Consider the following 22,266-nt stretch of genomic DNA (forward strand, 5'->3'; position numbering starts at 1 on the left):
CAAGGCCAGCCTGGGCTACCAAGTGAGTTCCAGGAAAGGCGCAAAGCTACACAGAGAAACCCTGTCTCGAAAAACCAAAAAAAAAAAAAAAAAAAAAAAGTTGGTTTGATAGGTAATTTCTAAGAGCCATTAGTTATTCCTGTACTGTTCATAATTCACTCTGGGGCTAGGGGTGTTATTTAGTAGTAGAGTATTTCATTCCCTAGATTGAAAAAGAGTCCAGGGTTTAATCTCTAGCACTGATCTTTAGTCTAGGGCAGAGGAGAAAGAACAAGAGAAATAATCACACTAGGTTCTTAAATTCTCATTATTTATGTTTGTTGGCTAAAATTACTGCCCTGCTCATATAAGAAAATAAAAGTCATTGGTACATAGCTGTAATCTTAGCACTTAAGTTGCTGAAACAGGATGACCTTGAATTCCAGGCCAGCCTTGGCCTATATAATAAGACTGTTTCAAAAAAAGAAAAAGTCAGCCTGGAGAGATAGCTCAACAGTTAAGAGCACTGGCTGCTCTTCCAGAGGACCCAGGTTCTATGCCCTGCCTACATGGCAGCTCACAACTGTCTGTAACTCCAGTTCCAATACTCTCATACAGACATATATGCAGGCAAAACACCAATGAACGTAAAATAAAAATAAATTATATATTTTAAAAAATGTCTAAAGGGAAATTAGTAAGGAAAAGAAAATGAGCTTTATGGAGAAACAAAATTAGTGTGGTAAAAAAATAAGTACATTAATTATAACAAGAGAAATGAAATTATAGGTAAGGTACTATGTTAATTTCCAAGGACTTTTGTAACAAATTAAAACAAACTATGGCTTAACAGAAATTCCTTTACAGTGTAGAGACCAGAAGTCCGAAGTCAAGATACCAACAGAGCTGTCCCACTCCAAAGACTCTAGGGGACTCTTCTTGGCCCATTTTTCCTTGTATTTCTGAGCCTCCCTTAGCTTGTGGCTACCTAACTGCGTTTCCTGCCCGTTCATCTGAACTTTCCCTCTGTCTCTGCCATTCTCTTACTTGGTTTCTTTATATCATATGATCTCATATTAAAGACCTTCGGCTTGGGCCTGGAGAAATGATTTAATCAGCAGTTAAAAAGTGTTTGCTGCACTTCCAAAAGACCAGAGTTTGGTACCTAGCACCCATGTCAGTGGCTCACAACCTCTTATAAATCTAGCTCCAGGGGATCTAGTGTCCTCTTTTGGCCTCTACTAGTAACTGAACATATATGGCATACATTTCACAGAGACACACATATACACACAAGTAAAAATAATATGAACTCTTTTTTAAAAATAAATGAAAGAATTTAGGGAGGAGGGAAGACTCTCAATTACATAATGCAAAAAACTCTTTGCCACATAAGATTGAATTTACTAATTACAGAATTTAGACGTAAACAAATCTTGGTGGCAGATGTGCACCATTCACCTCTATAAATGCTTTAATCCATCATATTTTTAAAATTTTGTATTTAAAAATCCATTTCAATACAAATAAACTTAGAAATCATACGGGAGGCATCTACATAGAAAACAATAATATTGTTGGAAATTTTTAAACAAAAATATTGGTACTAGAGAAATTGCTCAGTGATTAAGACTACCTGCCACTCTTCTAGAAGACCCAGGTTCAATTCCCTGCACCCATATGACGATTCATAACCATCCAGATGTAGGATATCCCACCCCCTCTTCTGGCTTCTGTGGGTACCAGGCACAAATGTGGTGCCCAGACATACATGTAGGCAAAGTACCCACAACATGGTATTTTTGAATTTTTAAAAACAAAGGGGCCGGGCGGTGGTGGCGCACGCCTTTAATCCCAGCACTCGGGAGGCAGAGCCAGGCGGATCTCTGTGAGTTCGAGGCCAGCCTGGGCTACCAAGTGAGTTCCAGGAAAGGCGCAAAGCTACACAGAGAAACCCTGTCTCGAAAAACCAAAAAAAAAAAAAAAAAAAAAAAACAAAGGGGCATATGGTAGTGATGCATGCCTTTATTACCAGCACTTGGGAGGCAGAGGCAGACAGAACTCTTGAGTTTGAGGCCAGCCTGGTCAACAGAGTGATTTCCAGAACAGCCAGGGCTACATATAGAAAAGCCCTATCTTGGGGAAAACACACACACACACACACACACACACACACACACACACACACAAATGGGCTGGCTGGAGAGGTGGCTCAGTGGTTAAGAGAACTGGCTGCTCTTGCAGAGGACCTGAGTTTGAGTCATACCATCCATCTTGTAAGTCACAACTGCCTGCAACTCTAGTCCCAGAGGATCTGATACCCTTGTCTGCCTCTACAGGCACCAGGCCCACAAGTGGTGAACATACATGCATGCAGACAAAATACCCATACAAATCAATAAATAAAATGTTAAGCAACTTAAAGTAATAGGGTCAGTAAGATGGTTCAGTGAATAAGGGTGCTTGCCATGCAAGCCAAGTGACCTAAGTTCATCTCAAGACCACAGAAAGTGGAAAGAGAGGACCGGAGAATTGGCATGGCTGTTAAGAGTGCACATTGTTCCTGCAGAGGGCCTGAGTTTATTTCCCAACACCCATGTTGGGTGGTTCACAAGCACCTGTAACTTAAGCTCCAGGGTATCACATACCCTCTTCTGGACTCCAAGGACCACCTGTTCTCATGTGCACAAACCCACACAGATAAATATGCACACAATTTTTTTAAAGTCATAAAAATTGGAAGCTGAAGAGATAGTGGTTAAGAGTGTGTATTGTTCTTCCAGAGAACCTGAGTTCAATTCCCAGTACCCATACCAGGCAGTGTACAACTGCCTGTAGCTCCTACTCCAGGAGACCTGACATCTCTGACCTCTGGTCACCTGCACATATGTGGTGTGCACATGCACACACACACACACACACACACACACATGATTCAAAATAAAGAAATTACTTTTTTTTAAGTAATAAAAAAAGGAGAGATCCAGCTCCACAGAGTTGTCCTAACCTCCACACACATACCATGGCACACCCACACACACTTATGTACACACACACAATAATAATTAAATTAAAAATAAAAAGATAATAGATCAAGTTATTGGATTAAATGAAAATATTTTTTAAAGATTTATTTATTTATTATGTATACAGTATTCTGCCTACACACCAGAAGAGGGCACAAGATCAAATTACAGATGGTTGTGAGCCACCATGTGGTTGCTGGGAATTGAATTCAGGACCTCGGGATGAACAACAGCCAGTGCTCTTAACCTCTGAGCCATCTCTCCAGCCCCTAAATGAAAATATTTAAAAATGTTAGTTCTCTGCAAATTTACTCAGAAATTTGATGCACAATCCCAATAAAAATAGTAAATGTGATATGCATTCTTTTTATAATTTTTTTCCATTTTATTTTATGTGTATGGGTTGTGTTTTGCCTATATGTATTCTTCGCACCATGTGCACACAGTGCCCAAAGAGGGCATTGGCTCCCTCGTGTGTGCATTCTTGTGTGTATATGGCTTTAGAAACTGAATCTGGCATTTGGAAAATAAAAAGCACAGAGTGGAGCTGCATAGGTGGTAGTAACTGATTTGAAAATGCACGTTAATACCTGTTACTTGGCAGCCTGTCTCGTCAACTCTCTTCTCTTGTTTGTACATGTAGATGCGGACAGAACTGTATTTCCTGTCATCTCAGAAGAATCGCCCCAGTCTCTTTGGAATGCCACTGATTGTGCCTTGTACTGTGCATACCCGGAAAAAAGATCTCTATGATGCAGTTTGGATTCAAGTATCTCGATTGGCCAGTCCTCTCCCACCTCAAGAAGCTAGTAACCATGCACAGGATTGGTAGGTTCTGAGAATAAGCCAAGTCCTATGGTTTCTTAATACTAAGAATAACTTCTATGAATATGTTGTGATATAGAAGACCTATTTATCAACTAAACATCCTAATGTCTAATGATTTTTTTACATTTTTGTTTGTTTGTTTGTTTTTTAAGACAGGGTTTCTCTGTGTAGCTCTGGCTGTCCTGGAACTCACTCTGTAGACCAGGCTGACCTCAAACTCACAGAAATCTGCCTGCCTCTGCCCCCTAAGTGCTGGGATTAAAGGTGTGCACCACTGCCATCTGTGATTTATTTTCATTCTTTATTCTCACCTAAATCCCTCCTGAAATGCTTTAAGTAAATGTCCTTGTCTTCTCTTGTTGCGAAAGTCAAAAGTGTGACTTCACCAGGAAATTTGTATCATCTCACTCCTCTGAAATTTAGAATGAGAGTGAACATGTACAGATCTAGAAATGCACTCTGAAAAAGACTGATGCCATAACATGGTTCAGTTGGATTGTGTCCATACTGTGCCTTATCAACAGGAAGTCATTTATAAACCTAGGTAGCGATGGCGGACCTTTCTTGTTTTCTTTGTGCTCTTCTGCTACAGTTCTGTGGGATCAGTAAATGCTTCCCTTTGAGAGTTTGTGTCTTCTGTCGCAGTTGAGCTGCAGCCCGTTCTCTTGCTCGTGTGGCAATGAGAAGTAGCTTCTGTGATAACAGAGTAAAAAAAAGTTATGTTTCTTATGTTAGAGGGTCCTGTGATGATTAAGAGGTTAGGATAAGTCTTCAACCTGCAGATAATTCATAAGCAAATTAACTAATGGATGTTTGGTTTTAGTAGAAGTGATATTTGGGTAGGATTAAATTTGAAAAGCACTGCTAGGTGAAGACTTTCCCCTGGATTTGCTACTGGACTGGGAATCGATTTTGAGAAAAAGGATAGGTTTCCAGCATGAGCAATTTTGTGACTGATCATGTCCTTTTTTTGAGATGAGAAATTCAAGAAGGAACAGGTTTTGGCAAGAAGGCCAGGAATACAAGTTAAATTCAAGATAGCTATTGTGCATGTGGGAAGTGGATTTGAATGTCCTTTGCTGGAAATACAGGTATCACCAACAAGTAGATATTTAAAGTCCTAAGGTGGGGGACTATTACTTAAGAGAATGTTAGATAGAAAAATGCCCAAGACATAATTCCTGATGTATTTCAACATCAGAGGTTCAGAAAGGAAGGAAAAGAAGCAGCCAGTAATGTCTAACCAATCAAGACTGAATGGTCGCACGCCTTTAATAACAACACTCGGGAGGCAGAGGCAGAAGGATCTCTGTGAGTTCAAGACCAGATCTCTGGTCTACAGAGTGAGTTCCAGGACAGCCAAGACTGTATGGAGAGACCCTGTCTCAAATAAACAAACAGAAGGAATGAATGGTCAACCAGAGGAATATGACCAATTGTTTAAAGTCAGAGAGACTGAGTAAGAGGAGGACTGAACACTGCCCACTGTGTTAATCCCACTGAACAGGAGTCAAGATAACTGACCCAAATTTTTTTAGTCAAATTATGCGAGGTTTATTTTTTTTGTCAGATAGGGCTATCTCCCTAAAGTGTGACTTGAGAAAATAGTCTCAAGCATAGGAGAAAGTGGGGTTTGTATTAACCCCAAAAATGCAAGCCTAGGAAGTTTTTAAGGGTTGGGGGATTTCCAGAAGAATTTTGGTTATGTACAAACTTGGATGAACATTTCAGAATTATTTGGTAGAACATCTTATCAGGGCAGAGGTCAGAGTATAGGGTGTGGAACATGTCAAATTCCAGAAAATGGGTCAAGACCTGGTCAAATTTAAGTTCTACATAAAACAAGAATGAACTTATCTTGACTTGTAATAAGATGGCTTCTGACCTTCAGATGGAGTCAGGCTGGTCCATCACCTGCACTAAAACGGTCTCTGTTGATCTTGTGAAGTCTGTATTAGTATAAGTGGAAACATGGAAGGAAGAGTGGGTTAAAGAAAAAATACTTCAGACATTAAAATTTAGATACCAAGTTTGTCTTTGCAAGTAGACACTGAACTATTTATAACTAAAATTACTAAATGCCTCTGATGTCCATCAAGTGAATTTAATGGATCACAGTGGCCAAAAGGTTGAAACAACTCAAAGGTCCATCAGATAATGGATAAACAAAATGTGCTATATACAGTGCAGTATTACTTACATCAAAAGTAAGGAACCACTGATACATGCTATGACATAAATGAAGCTTGAAAACCTTACACTAAATGGAATAAACCAGACACAAAGGTGTAAGTAGAGCTGGAAAGATGGCTCAGCAGTATTGATTGGTACTTGCTACCAAGCCTTACGAGTTTGATCTTCAGGACACACATTGTAGAAAGATAGAACTGACTCCCTCAAGTTGTCCTCCATATGGGTGCCATGGCATGCATATATGCATACCCATAAATAAAATGTAATGCAATTTTAAGAACAAATACTGTATAATTTTGATTTTTTTTTTTATTCTTCTCCTTTTCCTTTTTGAGATAGGGTCTCACCAAATAGTTCTGATTATCCTGGTACTCACTATATATACAAAACTGGCCTCAAATTCACAAAGCTCTGTCTGCCTGTGCTTCCTGAGTGCTGGGATTAAAGATACGTGCCACTATGACCTAATGGTTTTGCTCTTCAAAAGTATCTGTAAGAAAATACATAGAGACAGAAAACCAAGAACCAGGTTCTAGGGGAGTTGAAGAGGTTTGGCTACAAACACCTGTGATAACCAGATTTTAAAGGGAATGTTTGTTTTGGCTCATACTTCTGCGTTGGTCTTAGTTCATAATCATTGGCCTCACTGCTTTGCACCACCTGTGACAAGGTATATCTTGTTGGGGAATGTGCAGTTGAACAGCCTGCTTGTTTCAGGGTAGCCAAGAAACAGGAAAGAAAGGACCAAGACCCCAGTTCACTTCAGGGACATGTTCCCAGTGACCTAACTTATTCTGCTAGGCCCATACTCCTAAAGGTTCCTCCACCACTCAATAGTACCACAGGTTAGGAACCAGGCCTTCAACATTTGGTCCATTAGGGGGCTTTGAACATCCCAACTGAAGCTAAGCCTAGGAACTCATTCCCATAATCCAAGTTGCTCCCCAGGGTAAGGTAGTCGGATAGCAATTTTAAGACCTTCCTCTACTAGAATGAGTTTGCAGCTAGCCTGAACAACTTAGTATGATATCCTTTCTCCAGATGAAAAATGAAAGGAAGCTTAGGGATATAGCTCAGTGATCTAGTACCAGCCTAGCATGCACAATACCCTAGGTTTAATCCCTAGTATTGAAAAATTGTGTATCCAGCTATAACAAGGAAAGATGGGTTATATTAGCTCAGTATCTGCTCCATCCCCTCTTAGGGTGCTGATTGGTTATTCTTTGTCCCTTTCTTTGTATGCCTTGGTTGCTAGTCTCTTGCTTTGAACATGCCAATGTACAATCAGGTCCATCATTTGGGTTATACAGAAAGAGCTCCTGTGCCATACAAAAGCTTCCCAGTTGCCAAATAAGCTGTTAAGTGCGTGTCCCTTACCACCCCCCACCAAGCTTCATGATTATAATTAACAAGAATTTGATGCAATTGTTTGTTGGAGCTTTTTAGGGGGCCATGTGTTTCCTAAATACCTGTACCCCAGAGCTACACCTGTAGCCCAGGAGTTGTATATATTTAAGGTACACAACTTGATATTTTGCTTCTTGTTTAGGCAAGGATTAGTAGATTTTGTTAAACTTTGGAGAACTCAAAAGGCACAATTGGGGGCTGGAGAGATGGCTCAGAAGTTAAGAGCACTGGCTGCTCTTCCAGAGGTCCTGAGTTCAATTCCCAGCAACCACATGGTGGCTCACAGCCATCTATAATGAAATCTGGTGCCCTCTTCTGGCCTGCAGGCATACATACAGGCAAAACACTGTATACATAATAAATAAATAAATCTTTTTTTAAAGGCATAATTGTTCTGGTGGTTTTTTTTTTTAATTAATTTTAAAGATAGTGTATGGCTTTAAGAAAGATAGGGAAAAGGATACTACAACTGGGAATGTAAGCTGGGTGGTGGTAAGTTCCAGGACAGCTGGGCTATACAGAGAAAATCCTGTCTCAAAAAGCAAAAATAAATAAATAAATAAATAAATAGAGTGGGTAGTAAGTTCCAGGACAGCTGGGCTATACAGAGAAAATCCTGTCTCAAAAAGCATAAATAAATAAATAAATAAATAAATAAATAAATAAATAAATAAAGTTGGTTGAGATGTAACTCAGTTGGGTGAGGGCTTGCCTAGCATACAAAAGACCCAGGATTCACGCCTCCACATCACCTAAACCAGGTGTAGTGGTACAAACCTATAATCTCAGCTTTGGAGAGGTGTGGGCAGGAGGACCACAAGTTCAAGGTCATCCTCAGCCACATCGTGTGAGACCAGCCTGGGCTACGTGACTCTGTTTCAAAAAAAGAAAAAAGTTAAAGTAAAAAGAAGAAGACCTGTGGCAATCTAGTATGTGCTAGTATGTGTGACCAGATTCAGATGGTCCAGCCTGGCTGGTTCAAGGTTGTGTTTGATGGGTTAGGATGAGCATCATGGAACTATGAGCATGGGCACACTGCTGTGGAAAGTGAACCTTCTCCAGGATAAGTTTAAGAGCTCTCAAACCAGACATGCTTCTTAGACTTTGTGTGTTTTCTTCTTCCAGTGATGACAGCATGGGCTATCAGTATCCATTCACCCTCCGAGTTGTTCAGAAAGACGGAAATTCCTGTGCCTGGTGCCCGTGGTATAGGTAAAAGTCGCCTTCTATACAACAAGGCTCAGTAGACTCAGTTTCAAACGTAGTACTTTTTTATAAGATTCCTTTATTTAGAATGCAATTGTGAATAATGAGAAGCTTGAGATAAACTTGAGAATTGTCCATCTCTTTGTAAATTCCAGAGTACAAATTTGCTTTCCAGACATGTAATTTTACAGATTTCACTCCACCCCAAATTAATAACAAGTGATAAACATTTTTATTCTAAACTTTCTTTTTTTTTTCTTTAGTCCTTTTTAATTTTTTATCTCATGTGCATTGGTGTGAGGGTGTCAGATCCCTTGAAACTGGAGTCATAGACAGTTGTGAACTGCCATGTAGGTGCTAGGAATTGTACCTAGGTCTTCTAGGAGAGCAGCCAGTGCTCTCAGCTGATGAGACATCTCTTCAGCCCCTTTTTGGTCCTTTTTAAATGGAGTCTTACTGTGTTGCCCAGTCAGATCTCTAACTCCAGGGCTCAAGTGACCCTCTTCAGCCTCCTGAGTTGTGACTACAGTCATGCACATGGCTATTATTAGTCCAAATGTTCTTTCTTAGGTAGTAGAACATAATCTGATTACTAACCCTGCTAGTAATCTTCCCTGAGGTTTTACAAGAGTTTGATGGCTCATTGTTGTTACAGCAAGGACAGTATCCAATCTTTCTGAAGTCACCTTTTAGAAAACTGTAATGTCATAATAACAAAGTCTCATAGATATTAGAGCCATGACTGTGTCTTGCCCTTGCACCTGCTTCTATAAATTTTGTATACATATTTAATTAGGGTGCTATTTTACAAAAAGATAAGCTTACAGCATTGTAGAAATGAATTTATAATTTCTTTCAAGTCAGTTTATGTCAAATAGCAGCTAGTTTCTGTATCGTTTTACTTGCCATGGAACTCTTTTTATATGTTAACAACTGTTAAGTGATTTTTGAAACCAAAGACTTGAAGTTACAAACATGATTCCTGAAATTATTATTAACTTTTACTGCTGCATTTATCAGATGCTAAAGTTAGAATCTGACAAACTATGGAGCTAGGAGAAATACTAAAGAGTATTTCTAATTGAGAAAATTTTAATTCTTTACGGTTTATTCATCTGTGAATGCTTTCCCCTTTTAGATTTTGCAGAGGCTGTAAAATTGATTGTGGAGAAGACAGAGCTTTCATTGGAAATGCCTGTATTGCTGTGGATTGGGACCCTACAGCCCTTCACCTCCGCTATCAAACATCACAGGAAAGAGTGAGTGATGGGCCGGGGGTGGGGGTGGGGATAAGGTGGTGGTTTTATATGGGAAGTATTTCCCATCTTAACTGTATCATAACAAACTAAAATCGGAAAAACAACTAGTGGCACTCTTTGTGGTGCTTGATATACTGGCATGTTTGCTTGGCTTTTTTTCCCCCTCAACTTCTAGAATCAGTTGTATTGGGGAATTAATTTCAGAAATACTAATCTTGTAACAGAACAGTGCATTTAAGAAGTTATAGGAATGCTAGAGAAATGGCTCAACCGTTAAGAATACCTCTATTCTTGTAGAGGACCTAGGTTTGATTTCCAGCACCCATAAGCCAGCTAGTAGCAGGAGTCTGCAACTTCTGTTCTAGAGGATGCAGTACCCTCTTCTGGCCTCTAAGGGCACTGCATGCACATAGTACTCAGGCCCACATGCAGACTGAAAACCTATCAATACACATAAGTAAAAAAATAAACAAATCTTTTTTTAAAAAAATTAAGATTTTAAAAGGAAGTTACAAGAGCTAGAGAGATGACTCAGCAGTTAAGAGTATTTCTGGCCCTCACAGAGAACCTGGGTAACAACCCCTAGTAACTCCAGCTCCAGGGGATCTGGTGCCGTCTTATGGCCTCTGTGGAGAAACACACAGAGAAACACTTAACACATAAATAGATAATTTTTTAAATTATTATTATTAGGGGCTGGAGAGATGGCTCAGAGGTTAAGAACACTGGCTGTTCTTCCAGAGGTCCTGAGTTCAATTCCCAGCATCCACATGGTGGCGCAAAACCATCTGTAATGAGATCTGGCTCCCTCTTCTGGCCTGCAGGGATACATGCAAACAGAACACTGTATGCATAATAAATAAATTTTTTTTAAAAATTATTATTATCATTATTATTATTAATAGAATCTGTTAGGTAATGTACATCTCTAATCCCACTACTCGAGGTAAGGCAGGAGAATTGTCGTAAGTTCCCGGCCAGCCTAGAACCACATAGTGATGACCCTTATCTCAAAAAAACTTTCTGATTTGTGTTTGTTTGAGTCAGGTTCTCACTATGTAAGCCACCTGGCCTCATAGTCACAGAGATGGAGAGATCTCCCTGCCTCTGCTAGATTAAAGCTGTGTACCACCACTCCTGCCTCAAGAAACTTAAAAGAAAGACTCTCCCAGACTGGGGATAGTGCTCAATAACAGAACACTTCCTAGCATGGTCAGGACCCTAGATTAAATCCCTAGCATCTAAGAAGAAAAGAAAAACCAGAAAGAGTTTAGTAGAGAAGTAAACAGAATCAAAGAAGTTTCTAACAGATTGTAGTAGGTTTATTATATGCCTCTTAATTTGTCAGAAATTTCCTTTATTTATAAAAAGCATTCTCTTTAGATAAGTTAAAAGTAGTCACTGACTTGTCTGACTTTTTATTACATTTGTTTATTTCTTGGCGAGGTACATCTATGTAGATGTCAGAGAACAACTTGAGAAGAGTGGCTCCCTCCTGCTATGGGAGTCTCGGGTCAAACTCAGGTCCTCTGCCTTGGCAGCAAGCCCTCTTACTTTCTGAGCCGTCTCACCAGCTCCACTTTTCTGACTTTTTACGCTGTTGAGAAATGGGATGACTACCAATTCAAGACCTACTTCCCTATCTAGATGCCCAAATATACCACCACAAGCCCAGCTCTTTGTAGCTAAGAATGGATATACTGTGGACTCGTTTTGTTGTTGTTTTGTTTGAGACAGGGTTTCTTTGTGTAACCCTGGGTTACACAAAGAAATACTGTCTGTCCTGGAACTAACTCTGTAAACCAGGCTGGCCTCCGAACTCATAGAGTTCCCATTGCTGGAATTAAAGCATGCACTGTCACTGCCTGTTGTACTGTAGACTCTTGCCAAACAAAACATCTCTAGGCTTGTCTGAACATGGTAATAGACATCTATAATCCTAGCACTGGAGATGGAAGCAGGAGGATCAGGAGTTCAAAGCCTGGACTGAATACACAGTAAGTTCAAGGCCAGCCAGGGTTGTCTCAAAACAGGGGCAGAGGAAGAAACATACCATTAGGCTAAAAGCACAGGAAAATATGAAAAGATATTCTAGGTCATGCTCACTGTAGCAAGGCATTTTGGAAACTTATTCAAGCTTTCTTTGAATAAGGAAACTTTTAGCAGTTGATAGACTTCTAAGTCTTTGTCAGCACAACTTGTAACAGGATATTATTCTGACAAAGCAGTCCTATCAAAGACAGGAAATTATTTAGCTCTCTGAACCTCTTCCCCTTTTTAACAAGCCTGTTGTCCAGTCTGAGAAGGACATCCACTTACAGGAAGAGCCAGCACGTAACCTGTCATTCTCACCTACGTCCACATTCAGTGATGCATTACACAGTGGGAACTCTGGAGCTATTGAGTTATCTTATCTTTCTGGGGAATGGAAACATGACTAATCTGGGCTCTTACTAAATGTGGTTCCTGGCCCTGCTTAGAGGGTCATATAAAGGAACTAGGTACACAGTTAAGGATATTACTCATTTGCTTTATATTTTTGTTTCAATGATTTCCCATCTAGGAATTTTCCTTGGAAAATAGTATTCTGTTTGCCATATATCATTTTTTTAAAATAGTAAATAATTAGAAATGTGTTTATCCCATATTAGAAGTATGGTTAAAATGTGGTATATTCATTACATAAATTATTATGTAGTCACTGAAAATAATGATTACTAATTTTTACTACATAGCAAAATACCAAGGTTTTAATTTTGTAAAAAAAAAAAGTTAATATTTTTTATTTTTGGTAATTTCATACATGTATACAATATATTTTTACTGGTGGTTTCCTTTTGTTAAGGATATAGGGTCACTGAGATGGCTCGGCAGATAAGGACCCTTAACAGCCAAGTCTGACAACCCAGATTCAATCCCCAGAGCCCACATGGTAAAAGGGAGAAAGCCGATTCTCTCAAATTATCCTCTGACTGACACACATATTGTGGCACATGCACATACATACACATACTACCAAAAAAATAACAAAGCAAGGAAATTTGTTTTAAATGAATGTGAAAGGCCAGGCAGGCATAGTTCTGTACAGTTTGTTTGTTTGTTTGTTTGAGACAGGGTTTCTCTGTGTAGTTTTGGTGCCTGTCCTGGATGTCAGTCTGTAGACCAGGCTGGCCTCGAACTCACAGAGATCTGCCTCCAGCACTAGGGAGGCAGAGACAGGCAGATCTCTGAATTCAAGGCCAACTTGATCTACATGGAGAGTTCCAGTCCAACCAGAACTACACATGAGATTCTGTCTCAAAAATTAAAACTTTTAATTAATTAATTTATATATATATATGTATATTACCTATATATTATACATATGGGGCCATAGAGATGACTCAGTGATTAAGCACATTGTAGTGCTATTTCAGAGGACCCAGGTGACTCACAGCCACCTGTTGTTGTGAGGTGGTTGTGAGCCACCTAACTCCAGTTCCAGGAGATCCAACAAACTCTCCTGGACTCCACAGGCAACTCCACACATGCACATTCCTCCACACAGGCACACACATACACATAATTAAAAATAAAATAAAACAACAAAGGTATATAAAAGATTTCAGCTGAGCATGGTAGCACACGCCTTTAATCCCAGCACTCAGGAGGCAGAGGTAGGCGGATCTTGGTGAGTTTGAGGCCAGCCTGGCCTACAGAGCGAGTTCCAGGACTGTCAGGGCTGTTACACAGAGAGACCCTGTCTCAAAAACAAACAAACAAAAAGATTTCTATATTTTTATAATTTGGAAGAGGGTGTTTATAAATAATACATTGTCTGAATAGTAGTAGAGGATCTAACCATGGATCCCAGGAGGTAAAAGAAATTAAGGGAAATTGTATTGATAAATTTAATTATTGTCAGTCCACAAAAATGTTTTTATCAGTCTTTTAGTCCCCACCTAACTTTATAGTCCATGGTAGTCCAAAAAAAAAAAAATCATCATTCTTTACTACTATATTGTAGCATGCCATAAAACCATCCCTAATGAAGTCAACAGACATGGAAGTTTACTAGTTATGAAAAGAGAGGCATCCCTGTGTTTTATACACTTCGGGTTTTGCAGAGCTGACAGCTGTGATACAGGGTGGTTTTGTATGTGTAAGTTCAGGGGCCAGCTTCAGGTATGATTCCTCAGTAGCTGTCTACTTTGATTTCATTTTGTCTGTTTGCTTTGAGACAGGGTCTCTCATTTATTGATCGGAAATTCACCAATTAGACTAGGCTAGTTTGCTGTGGAGCTCCAAGGATCTCTCCTTTTGCCTTCCCAGCACTTGAGCTTGTAAGCACATGTCACCACACTCAGGCTTTTGGTTTCGTTTTTGAGGAATTGAACTCTGTTCTCATGTGAACACATGGCCAGCGCTTTACCAACTGAGCCTGCTCCCCAGCCTGATACATTTTTTTTTTGTTTGTTTGTTTTGTTTTGTTGCGACCTGATCTCACTATGTAGCCCAGGTTAGTCTTAATGTAGTAATCCTCCCACCTCAGCCTCCTGAGTGCTAGGATTATAGGTGTGTATATCCAGCCAACATGTTTCCTCTGCATATCCACTTTTCCTTAAGATGACCAGTTCAAAGGATACTGAGAGAGCTAGCCATGGTAGCACATGCTCACAATATTAGTACTCAGGAAGTTAAAACAGGAGGATCAGGAGTATGAGGCCACCTGGCTACCTAGGGTGATCAGTGCCCACCTGAACTACAGAGCAAGTCCCTGTCACAAAGAAACAGAGACATACTGAGAGAGATTGTTAGTGCTTTATTATTACCAATTTTGTTTGTTTGTCAGTGACCCAAACAAAATTCCCTTTTAGCCAGGTGATGGCGGTACACACCTTTAATCCCAGCTCAGGAGGCAGAGGCAGGCGGATCTCTGAGTTCAAGGCTACATAATGAGTTCCAGGACAGCCAGGGCTACACAGAGAAACCCTGTCTTGTTTTTAAAAAAAAACAAAACAAAACAAAACTAACTTTGATTGTCTAATGAACTCTAACCTTGATAGTTTATTGGCACATTTGACAGCCTGTGACTCAGCTACCTCCTTTGTAGGGAAAAAGTTTCACTTGGAAACCTGCAGTAAATGAAATAGGCTGAAATGTGCCAAGCAGTCCAGTGTTCCCAAGAGTTTCAAGTAAAGCTAATAGATAGTTCCTCAGGTGAAGATAAGCAGTTCACCTGTGGAGGAGGGGTAGCAAGTGGAGTAGTGAACACTGGGATCTTTGAAGAAGCAAGAATTGTGGGGACTGTAGTCCAGGCTCTGCCTGGAAAGAAAAATGTCAGTATTCATATATGAAGTCTCAGGTGGCCTCCATATCTCTGATAGCATGCCTTCCCTACCTTCTCATACATAGTAGAGACAGTCAAGTCTCATCTCCATGGTTATTGATTGCTTGTTGGGTTGTAGGTATGAGTATGAGATTGGGGGAGAAAATCTTTCACTATTGCTTTCTTGGCCCTTCCTTCTTTCATTCTCCTCTGACCTACTACACCCCTTCCCACTCCCTTTATGCTCTTTTTGTTTGTGCTTGGTTTTTTCTTTATGATGCTGGAGATTGAAGCCAGAGACTCAGAACACCCTAGGCAAACACTCTACTGCTGATTTACATTCGCAGCCTTTGCTCTCTCTATTCTCATCCTTAACTCCTTCTTGTTCCAACGTTTACCATACTAGTTACCTGGACCCCATTGTTTTGGCCAGAAATTAGAGATTGTATCAACAAATATATGCTCTTTTAAAGCTTGCTCTTCATTTTGTTGCCATCACAGATAGAAGTACTTCCATTTAACTGAGGCAACTCAGTGGTAGAGTACTTGCCTAGCCTGCATAAGGGATTTAATCCACTTTACCCTCCTATACCCTCCTCCAAAACACAGAGTCATGAAACATATAATGATGACATCTAGTACTCTGATAAGTCTGTTACATATGTTGATATGCAAATGAGTTACAATATTAGGGTTTAATGCCTAGCATATTGTATTCTTTTTTTAGGGGAGGAGAGGTTGAGACTGTTTCTCTGTATAGCCCTGGCTGTCCTACTCACTCTGTAGACCAGGCTGGCCTGGAACTCACAAAGATCTGCCTACCTCTGCCTCCTGAGTGCTGGGATTAAAGGTGTGCACCACCAACCCTGGGCTGTATTGTTTTCTTTTTTTTTTTGGTTTTCTTTTTTTTTTTTTTCAGGGTTTCTCTGTGTAGCTTTGCGCCTTTCCTGGGACTCACTTGGTAGCCCAGGCTGGCCTCGAACTCACAGAGATCCGCCTGGCTCTGCCTCCCGAGTGCTGGGATTAAAGGCGTGCGCCACCACCGCCCGGCTGTATTGTTTTCTTATGATGAGCTTTTCTGGATCTTTTCTTATTTCATCCACCTGTTTCCATATTATTTCTCCTAACTCTGTCATGTGCAGTATTCTAATGCTGTCTTTCTGCCTAAAGTAGAAATTACTTACTACTCTTTCGTTGAAGGCTAGTTCACATTTAAACTGTCCTAAAGATTTCAAAATTGTGAAATAGACAAGCAATTTAACTATTGTTTTTTTGTTTTGTCATTTCAAAGGATTTGGGAAAAAAAATTTAAGAGAAAGTATGGTCAGGGACTGGGGCCGCAGCTCAGTTGATAGAGTGCTCACCTGACGTGCACAGAGCCCTGGGTTCCTTCCTCAGCACAGCTTAAAGTCACGTGCGGTGGCACACGCCTGTTTTCTCCAGGGTTATACAGCACGCACCCACACCTACTCACCTCAGAAAAAGAACTCAGTACAGACCAAAGTAACAGTTACATCAGAGTCCAACTTGGTGGACCACTGGGTTTTTATTGGGGTTACTAACAGAAGTATGGGTGAGGGGTTACTCACAGAAACAAGTATTGAATTATACAGCTATATCAGGGCTAGAGAGTGAATAAGAGTGTAGCTCTTTTCCAGAGGACCCTGGTTCAGGTCCCCAGTATCCACATGGTGACTCCAGATGATCTGACTTCTCCTGACTTGTGGAGCTTGCTGCACATCTGCAGGCAGCTGGATAGGTCAAGAACTCTCAGCATTCTGCCTGGCCAGGGTCTTCTCAGACAGTTGTTTGTTGGTTGTACACAGTTTTGGAGGCTGAAGACCTTGCAGGTTTCAGCGTTATGTAAAGTTTGTTGGCCTCCTGATTGTCTTGAACCTCCTGCCCACCTCCTGGAGGAAATTGTGTGAGGAAGTTTTGCCTGCATGTATGTCTATGTGCACGTATACAATGCCTGCAGAGGCCAGAAGAGGGCTTGAGATCCCCTGGACCTAGAATTCTAGATATTTGCTGTAGATCATGTGTTACTGGAACTTGAACCCAGTTCTTCTGGAAGAGCAGCCAGTGCTCTTAAGAGCTGAGCTATCTCTTCAGCTCCATGGAGAGAATGTTTCAGTTCTGGGCAGATTTCTATTTAGTTAAACAGGAGGATCAGTTCAAGGTTATTCTTAGTTACATAGTGAATTCAAGGCCAGCCTGAACTACATGAGGCACATCTCTAAAGGGAAAATCTAGTTTGTATAAATAAACATTTAATCAAGGATGTTATTGATAGGATGTTTGTGAATGTGTGTGTGTGTGCATATGTACATTTTGTTGCTCAACGGCTCCTAGTTTGGGTTATATCCCCCCAACATATATATACTATGTAAGAACGAGTGAATGACTGATAAAATGGTACATATCTGGGCTGGAGAGATGGCTCAGAGGTTAAGAGCACTGGCTGCTCTCTACCAGAGGTCCTGAGTTCAATTCCCAGCAACCACATGGTGGCTCACAACCATCTATAATGAGACCTGGTGCCCTCTCCTGGTGTGCAAACACTGTATACATAGTAAATAAACGAATCTTTCTGAAAAAGATTTAAAAAAAGAAAGAAAGAAAGAAAAAAGATGGTACATATCCAGTGTTTATTGTAAATGCCCTCCTCACAATTCTGCTTTGTTCTATTTCCTCCTCTTGTAGGTTGTAGAGGAGCATGAAAGCGTGGAGCAGAGTCGGCGAGCACAGGCTGAGCCCATCAACCTGGACAGCTGTCTCCGTGCCTTCACAAGTGAAGAGGAACTGGGGGAAAATGAGATGTACTACTGCTCCAAGTGTAAAACTCACTGTTTGGCAACTAAGAAGCTGGACCTCTGGAGGCTTCCTCCAATTCTGGTATGTTAATAGCCTTGCCTCTATGAGAGCAGTCTAGTGTAAATGAGAGAAGTCATTAATGGGATTTGGGGGCTATTCTTTTGAGGATAAGGTACTTCTGTAGCGGTGTTTAAAACCTTTTTATACCTGGATATGGTGGCGCACACCTGTAATCCCAGAATTTAGGAGGCTGAGACAGGAAGATCACCGAAAACTTAAGGCAAACTTAGGCAGCATAGTGAGTTCAAAGCCAACCCAGACTACAAAGTAAGACCTAGACTCAAAGGAAAAAAAAAAGAGGAAAAAAAGGGGGCATTGGGAGTTGGAGAGATGGCTCAGTGGACCTCAGTTTGGTTCCCAGCCCCAGGGTGATCTAACACCTCTAGCCTCCTCAGATACCTGCACTCTTGTACACATATACACACAGAGATGCACAAACACATTAACTAAAAACAACAATCTTTTCTTTAAAAAAGAATGGATGAACTTTTCTGTGCAAGATTTTTATGTTGAACAGAGAAATTAATTGTTCTAAAAATATGTGCTACATCCTATAACTGAGCTTAGAGCCTTGAAGGAGAAAAAGTGATGCAGGCCAGTAACTACAATCTAGTGCAACATGAGAAATACTGTGAATGGATTGTAACCTGGTAAATTTGAATTCCAAAAGAGAATGAAAGCCCTTCTAGCCCTATAAAAGAGGAACGCTTAGGCTAGCCCATACTTAGACTGTAGGAAAGCAGCCAGCTCAGGAGCTTCCATGTCCAGTGAAGAGTTGAGTGGCTTTGCACACGGCTGTGTGCTATGTGTGCAAGTATACCAGGGCACAGGGCTGTACTCTCTCAGATTTGGTTGACTTTCCTGCCTCTGGTTGCCATCAGCAGAGTTTATAAAGACAGATTAACTATGAAAGCATTTATGTCTGTAATGTCAGCACTTGGGAGGCTGAGATAGGATGGTTACCATTTGTTCCAGGTCAGCATGAGCTACAGAATGAAACCCTGTCTCAGAAATAAGTAAATAAATAAAAAATAAGTGATGTGGAGATGGCTCAGTTGAGTAAAAGCACTTGCAACACAGCCTGAGAATCTTAAGTTCAGATCCCCAAAAGCTTCAGAAAGGCCAGACACAATAACTCCCCTATGAGAAGATGGGAGAATCACTGGAAACTCATGTGCCAGCTAGCCTGGTGTGTTCAGCAGTGAAAACAGGAGAGAGAGACTGTCATCTGACCTCCCCCTTCATGCATTTACAAGTACTACAGACACCCTACAGAGAAGGGAAGGAGGGAGGGAAAAGTGCACTGTTCTACCCCAGCAGTACTAGGATGTGTGTGTTTATGTGTGTGCATGTGCATGTGTGTTTGTATATGCGTGTTTGCATGCTTATGCCTGTCTTCAGGGACTCCAGCCCTGCTACACAGTGTTAAGCCTCAGGTGCTGTCCATAAACCCCTTCATGCCTTCAAAACTAGTACCACTCAGGTGACCCTTACACTTCCAAGTTTGGATGGCATCCTGAGAGGTAGCCTCAGTCCCCTCTGGACCACAGCTTCTGTATGCTGACCCTGAGAAAATACTCTCAGATTTACAATCCTCGATGATGCTGGTCTCTTTTTAAATACAGCTGATTTCTCAGCTCCAGCTAACCAGCATTGTCACTGCAGAGCAAAGATTTTACTTCAATGGTCCATAATTCAGATATCACACAAACATCCCTAATAGAATCTTTCCGTCCCTCTGAAACCTCACAAGCCAAGGCTCCCATCATCTGCACTGGCTTGCAGCATTATCTCCCATAACAGCTCATTAAACTCTGAGCACTCAATGAACCCAAGGTTCCAAAATTTTCCAGTCTTCCCCAAAACACATGGTCACAGCAATATTCCATTCTTGGTACCAGTTTACACCTTAGGATTTCTACTGCTGTGACAAAACACCATGACCAGAAGCAACTTGGGGAGGAAGGGGTTTATTTTGCTTATACTTCCATATCACAGTCCATCATCCAGGGAAGTCAGGGCAGGAACTCTGAGACTGTGGAGGAGTACTGTTTACTGGCTTGCCTATAGCCAGATTTTCTGGCAGTTTTCTCAATTGAGAATCTGTCTTTCCAAATGACTCTTAAGCTTGTATCATACTTTCATAAAACTAGCTAGCATAGCACACACGAATTACGGCATGGAGGTCAGAAGGTGACTTTGTGAAGTTGGGTCTCTCTTTTCACCTTTATTTGAGTTCTAGGAATCAAACTCAGATTATTGGGCCTTACAGCAAGTCCTTTTACCCACCAGCACGCCACCTTGTTTTTTGAAACATGGTCTCTCACCCAACGTGAAACTTATCCATTTGGCTAAGCTGGCTAGTCAGTGAGCTCAGGGATCTGCTTGTCTCCACCCTGTCACCCGCCCTGACTCCACACCATGTCCAGCTTTTTACATGGTCCTGGGGATCTGAACTTAGGCCCTCATGTTTACATAACACACATTTTAGTGACTAAGCCATCTCCACAACTCAGTGCTGGGATTCTTTTCTTTTGAGACAGGGTCTTACTATGTAACCCTGACTAGCTGAAACGTGCTATATAGACCAGGCTGGCCTCAAATTCACAGAGATCCATTTGCTCTGCCCCCCTCGTGCTGGGATCAAAGGTGTGCACCACCACACTTGGCTCCAGGATTAGGATACTTTTTTTATGTATGGGTGTTTTTGCCTGCCTGTATGTATGTGCACCACATGCATCATGTGCATGCAGTGCCCCCCAGAGGCCAGAAGAGGGTATTAGATCCTCTGAAAATGGGTTTACAGAGCTTAACTTCCATGGGGACACTGGGAACCAAACCTGGATCTTTTTCAAGAGCAGCCAGTGCTCTTAACCTCTGAGCCATCTCTCCAGCCCCGGGACTAGGATGTTCTAAACAGACTCTGGTTTATGTCATAACCCTACTATTCTGTGAAAATAAATGTAGATTTTTCTTTCCTTGAGCATAATAGCTTCCCAAGGATGGATATACAAGAAATTGATAACATTCATTCAGCTAACTCCAGAAATGAAACTGAAGGGAAAGAAGAAGTGGGCCCGGGTGGACTTGGGGATCTGGTGGGTAAGGAAGAGGGAATTTTTTTAAATGTAAGATATGATTAATATGCAGTTAAATGCATAGATTTTTGAATATCAGATTTGATGACTCTGCCAATTGCATATATGCATATAACCATCATATAAAACAAAGAATAAAAGCATTTATTTAAAGCTTACATTTGCCCAGGCATAGTGGCACTTATCTTTAATCCCAGTACTCTGCAGGTAGAAGCAGGTAGATGTCTGAGTTCGAGGCCAGCCTCATCTACAGAGTAGCCCAGGATAGCCAGGGCTACACAGAGAAACCCTATCTCGAAAACCAAAAAAAAAAAAAAAAAAAACAACTTATATTTGAGATTGTTAACAATGTGCAAATGTTACATGTTCTTCAGAACCCTTGAATGCAATTGTTCTGCCTTTTCTTCTTCAGATTATTCACCTTAAACGATTTCAGTTTGTAAATGGACGGTGGATAAAATCACAGAAAATTGTTAAGTTTCCTCGTGAAAGTTTTGACCCTAGTGCTTTTTTAGTACCAAGAGACCCAGCTCTTTGCCAGCATAAACCACTCACACCCCAGGGGGATGACAGCTCTGAGCTAAGGATTTCAGGAGGAGATGTGAAGAAAGTGGATGTCCAGAGCTCAGCAGGGGAGGAGGATGTGCTCCTGAGCAAGAGCCCATCTTCACTCAGTGCAAATATCACCAGTAGCCCAAAAGGTAAGGGAACGGGGCTTGCCCTACCTCCCTCTCCCCCTTTCCTCCTTCCTTCCTTTCTTTTTCCTTCCTTTTTTTGTCCTTCCTTTCCTCCCTCCCTCCCTCCTTTCTTCCTTCCTTCCTTTTTCTTTCTTTCTTTCTCCTTCCTTCCTTCCTTCCTTCCTTCCTTCCTTCCTTCCTTTCTTCCTTCCTTCCTTCCTTTGTCTTGGTCTTGCTTTGTAGCTCCCACGGCCTTCTATTCTGGACCAGTAATTTGTATTTCAGCTTTGTGACTTTTAGCACAAGATAATACCCTCCTTAAATCTCGATTCTCCTTTGTCATTTGTAAAATGGAGAGAATACCAAGTTAGGGCAAAAGGATTTGAAATGCCAGCAGTAGTAGTGTATAGT

At 41.0% G+C, this 22,266-nt stretch overlaps 1 protein-coding gene across 2 annotated transcripts in view; it reads left to right on the forward strand.

Moving 5' to 3' along the window:
* Positions 1-22,266, forward strand: part of Usp32 (ubiquitin specific peptidase 32) — a 162,635-nt gene that overhangs the window by 133,391 nt on the left and 6,978 nt on the right. For both annotated transcript variants that reach the window (XM_052755777.1, XM_052755776.1), the window contains 5 exons: positions 3,649-3,833; positions 8,559-8,645; positions 9,778-9,898; positions 17,910-18,101; positions 21,591-21,879. In XM_052755777.1, the coding sequence (XP_052611737.1) occupies positions 3,649-3,833; positions 8,559-8,645; positions 9,778-9,898; positions 17,910-18,101; positions 21,591-21,879 (874 nt within the window). The remainder of the gene's footprint in view (positions 1-3,648; positions 3,834-8,558; positions 8,646-9,777; positions 9,899-17,909; positions 18,102-21,590; positions 21,880-22,266) is intronic.

The sequence above is a fragment of the Peromyscus californicus genome, unplaced genomic scaffold, assembly GCF_007827085.1.
Source record: "Peromyscus californicus insignis strain IS unplaced genomic scaffold, ASM782708v3 Scaffold_3__1_contigs__length_106647218, whole genome shotgun sequence".
NCBI classification, from domain to species: domain Eukaryota; kingdom Metazoa; phylum Chordata; class Mammalia; order Rodentia; family Cricetidae; genus Peromyscus; species Peromyscus californicus.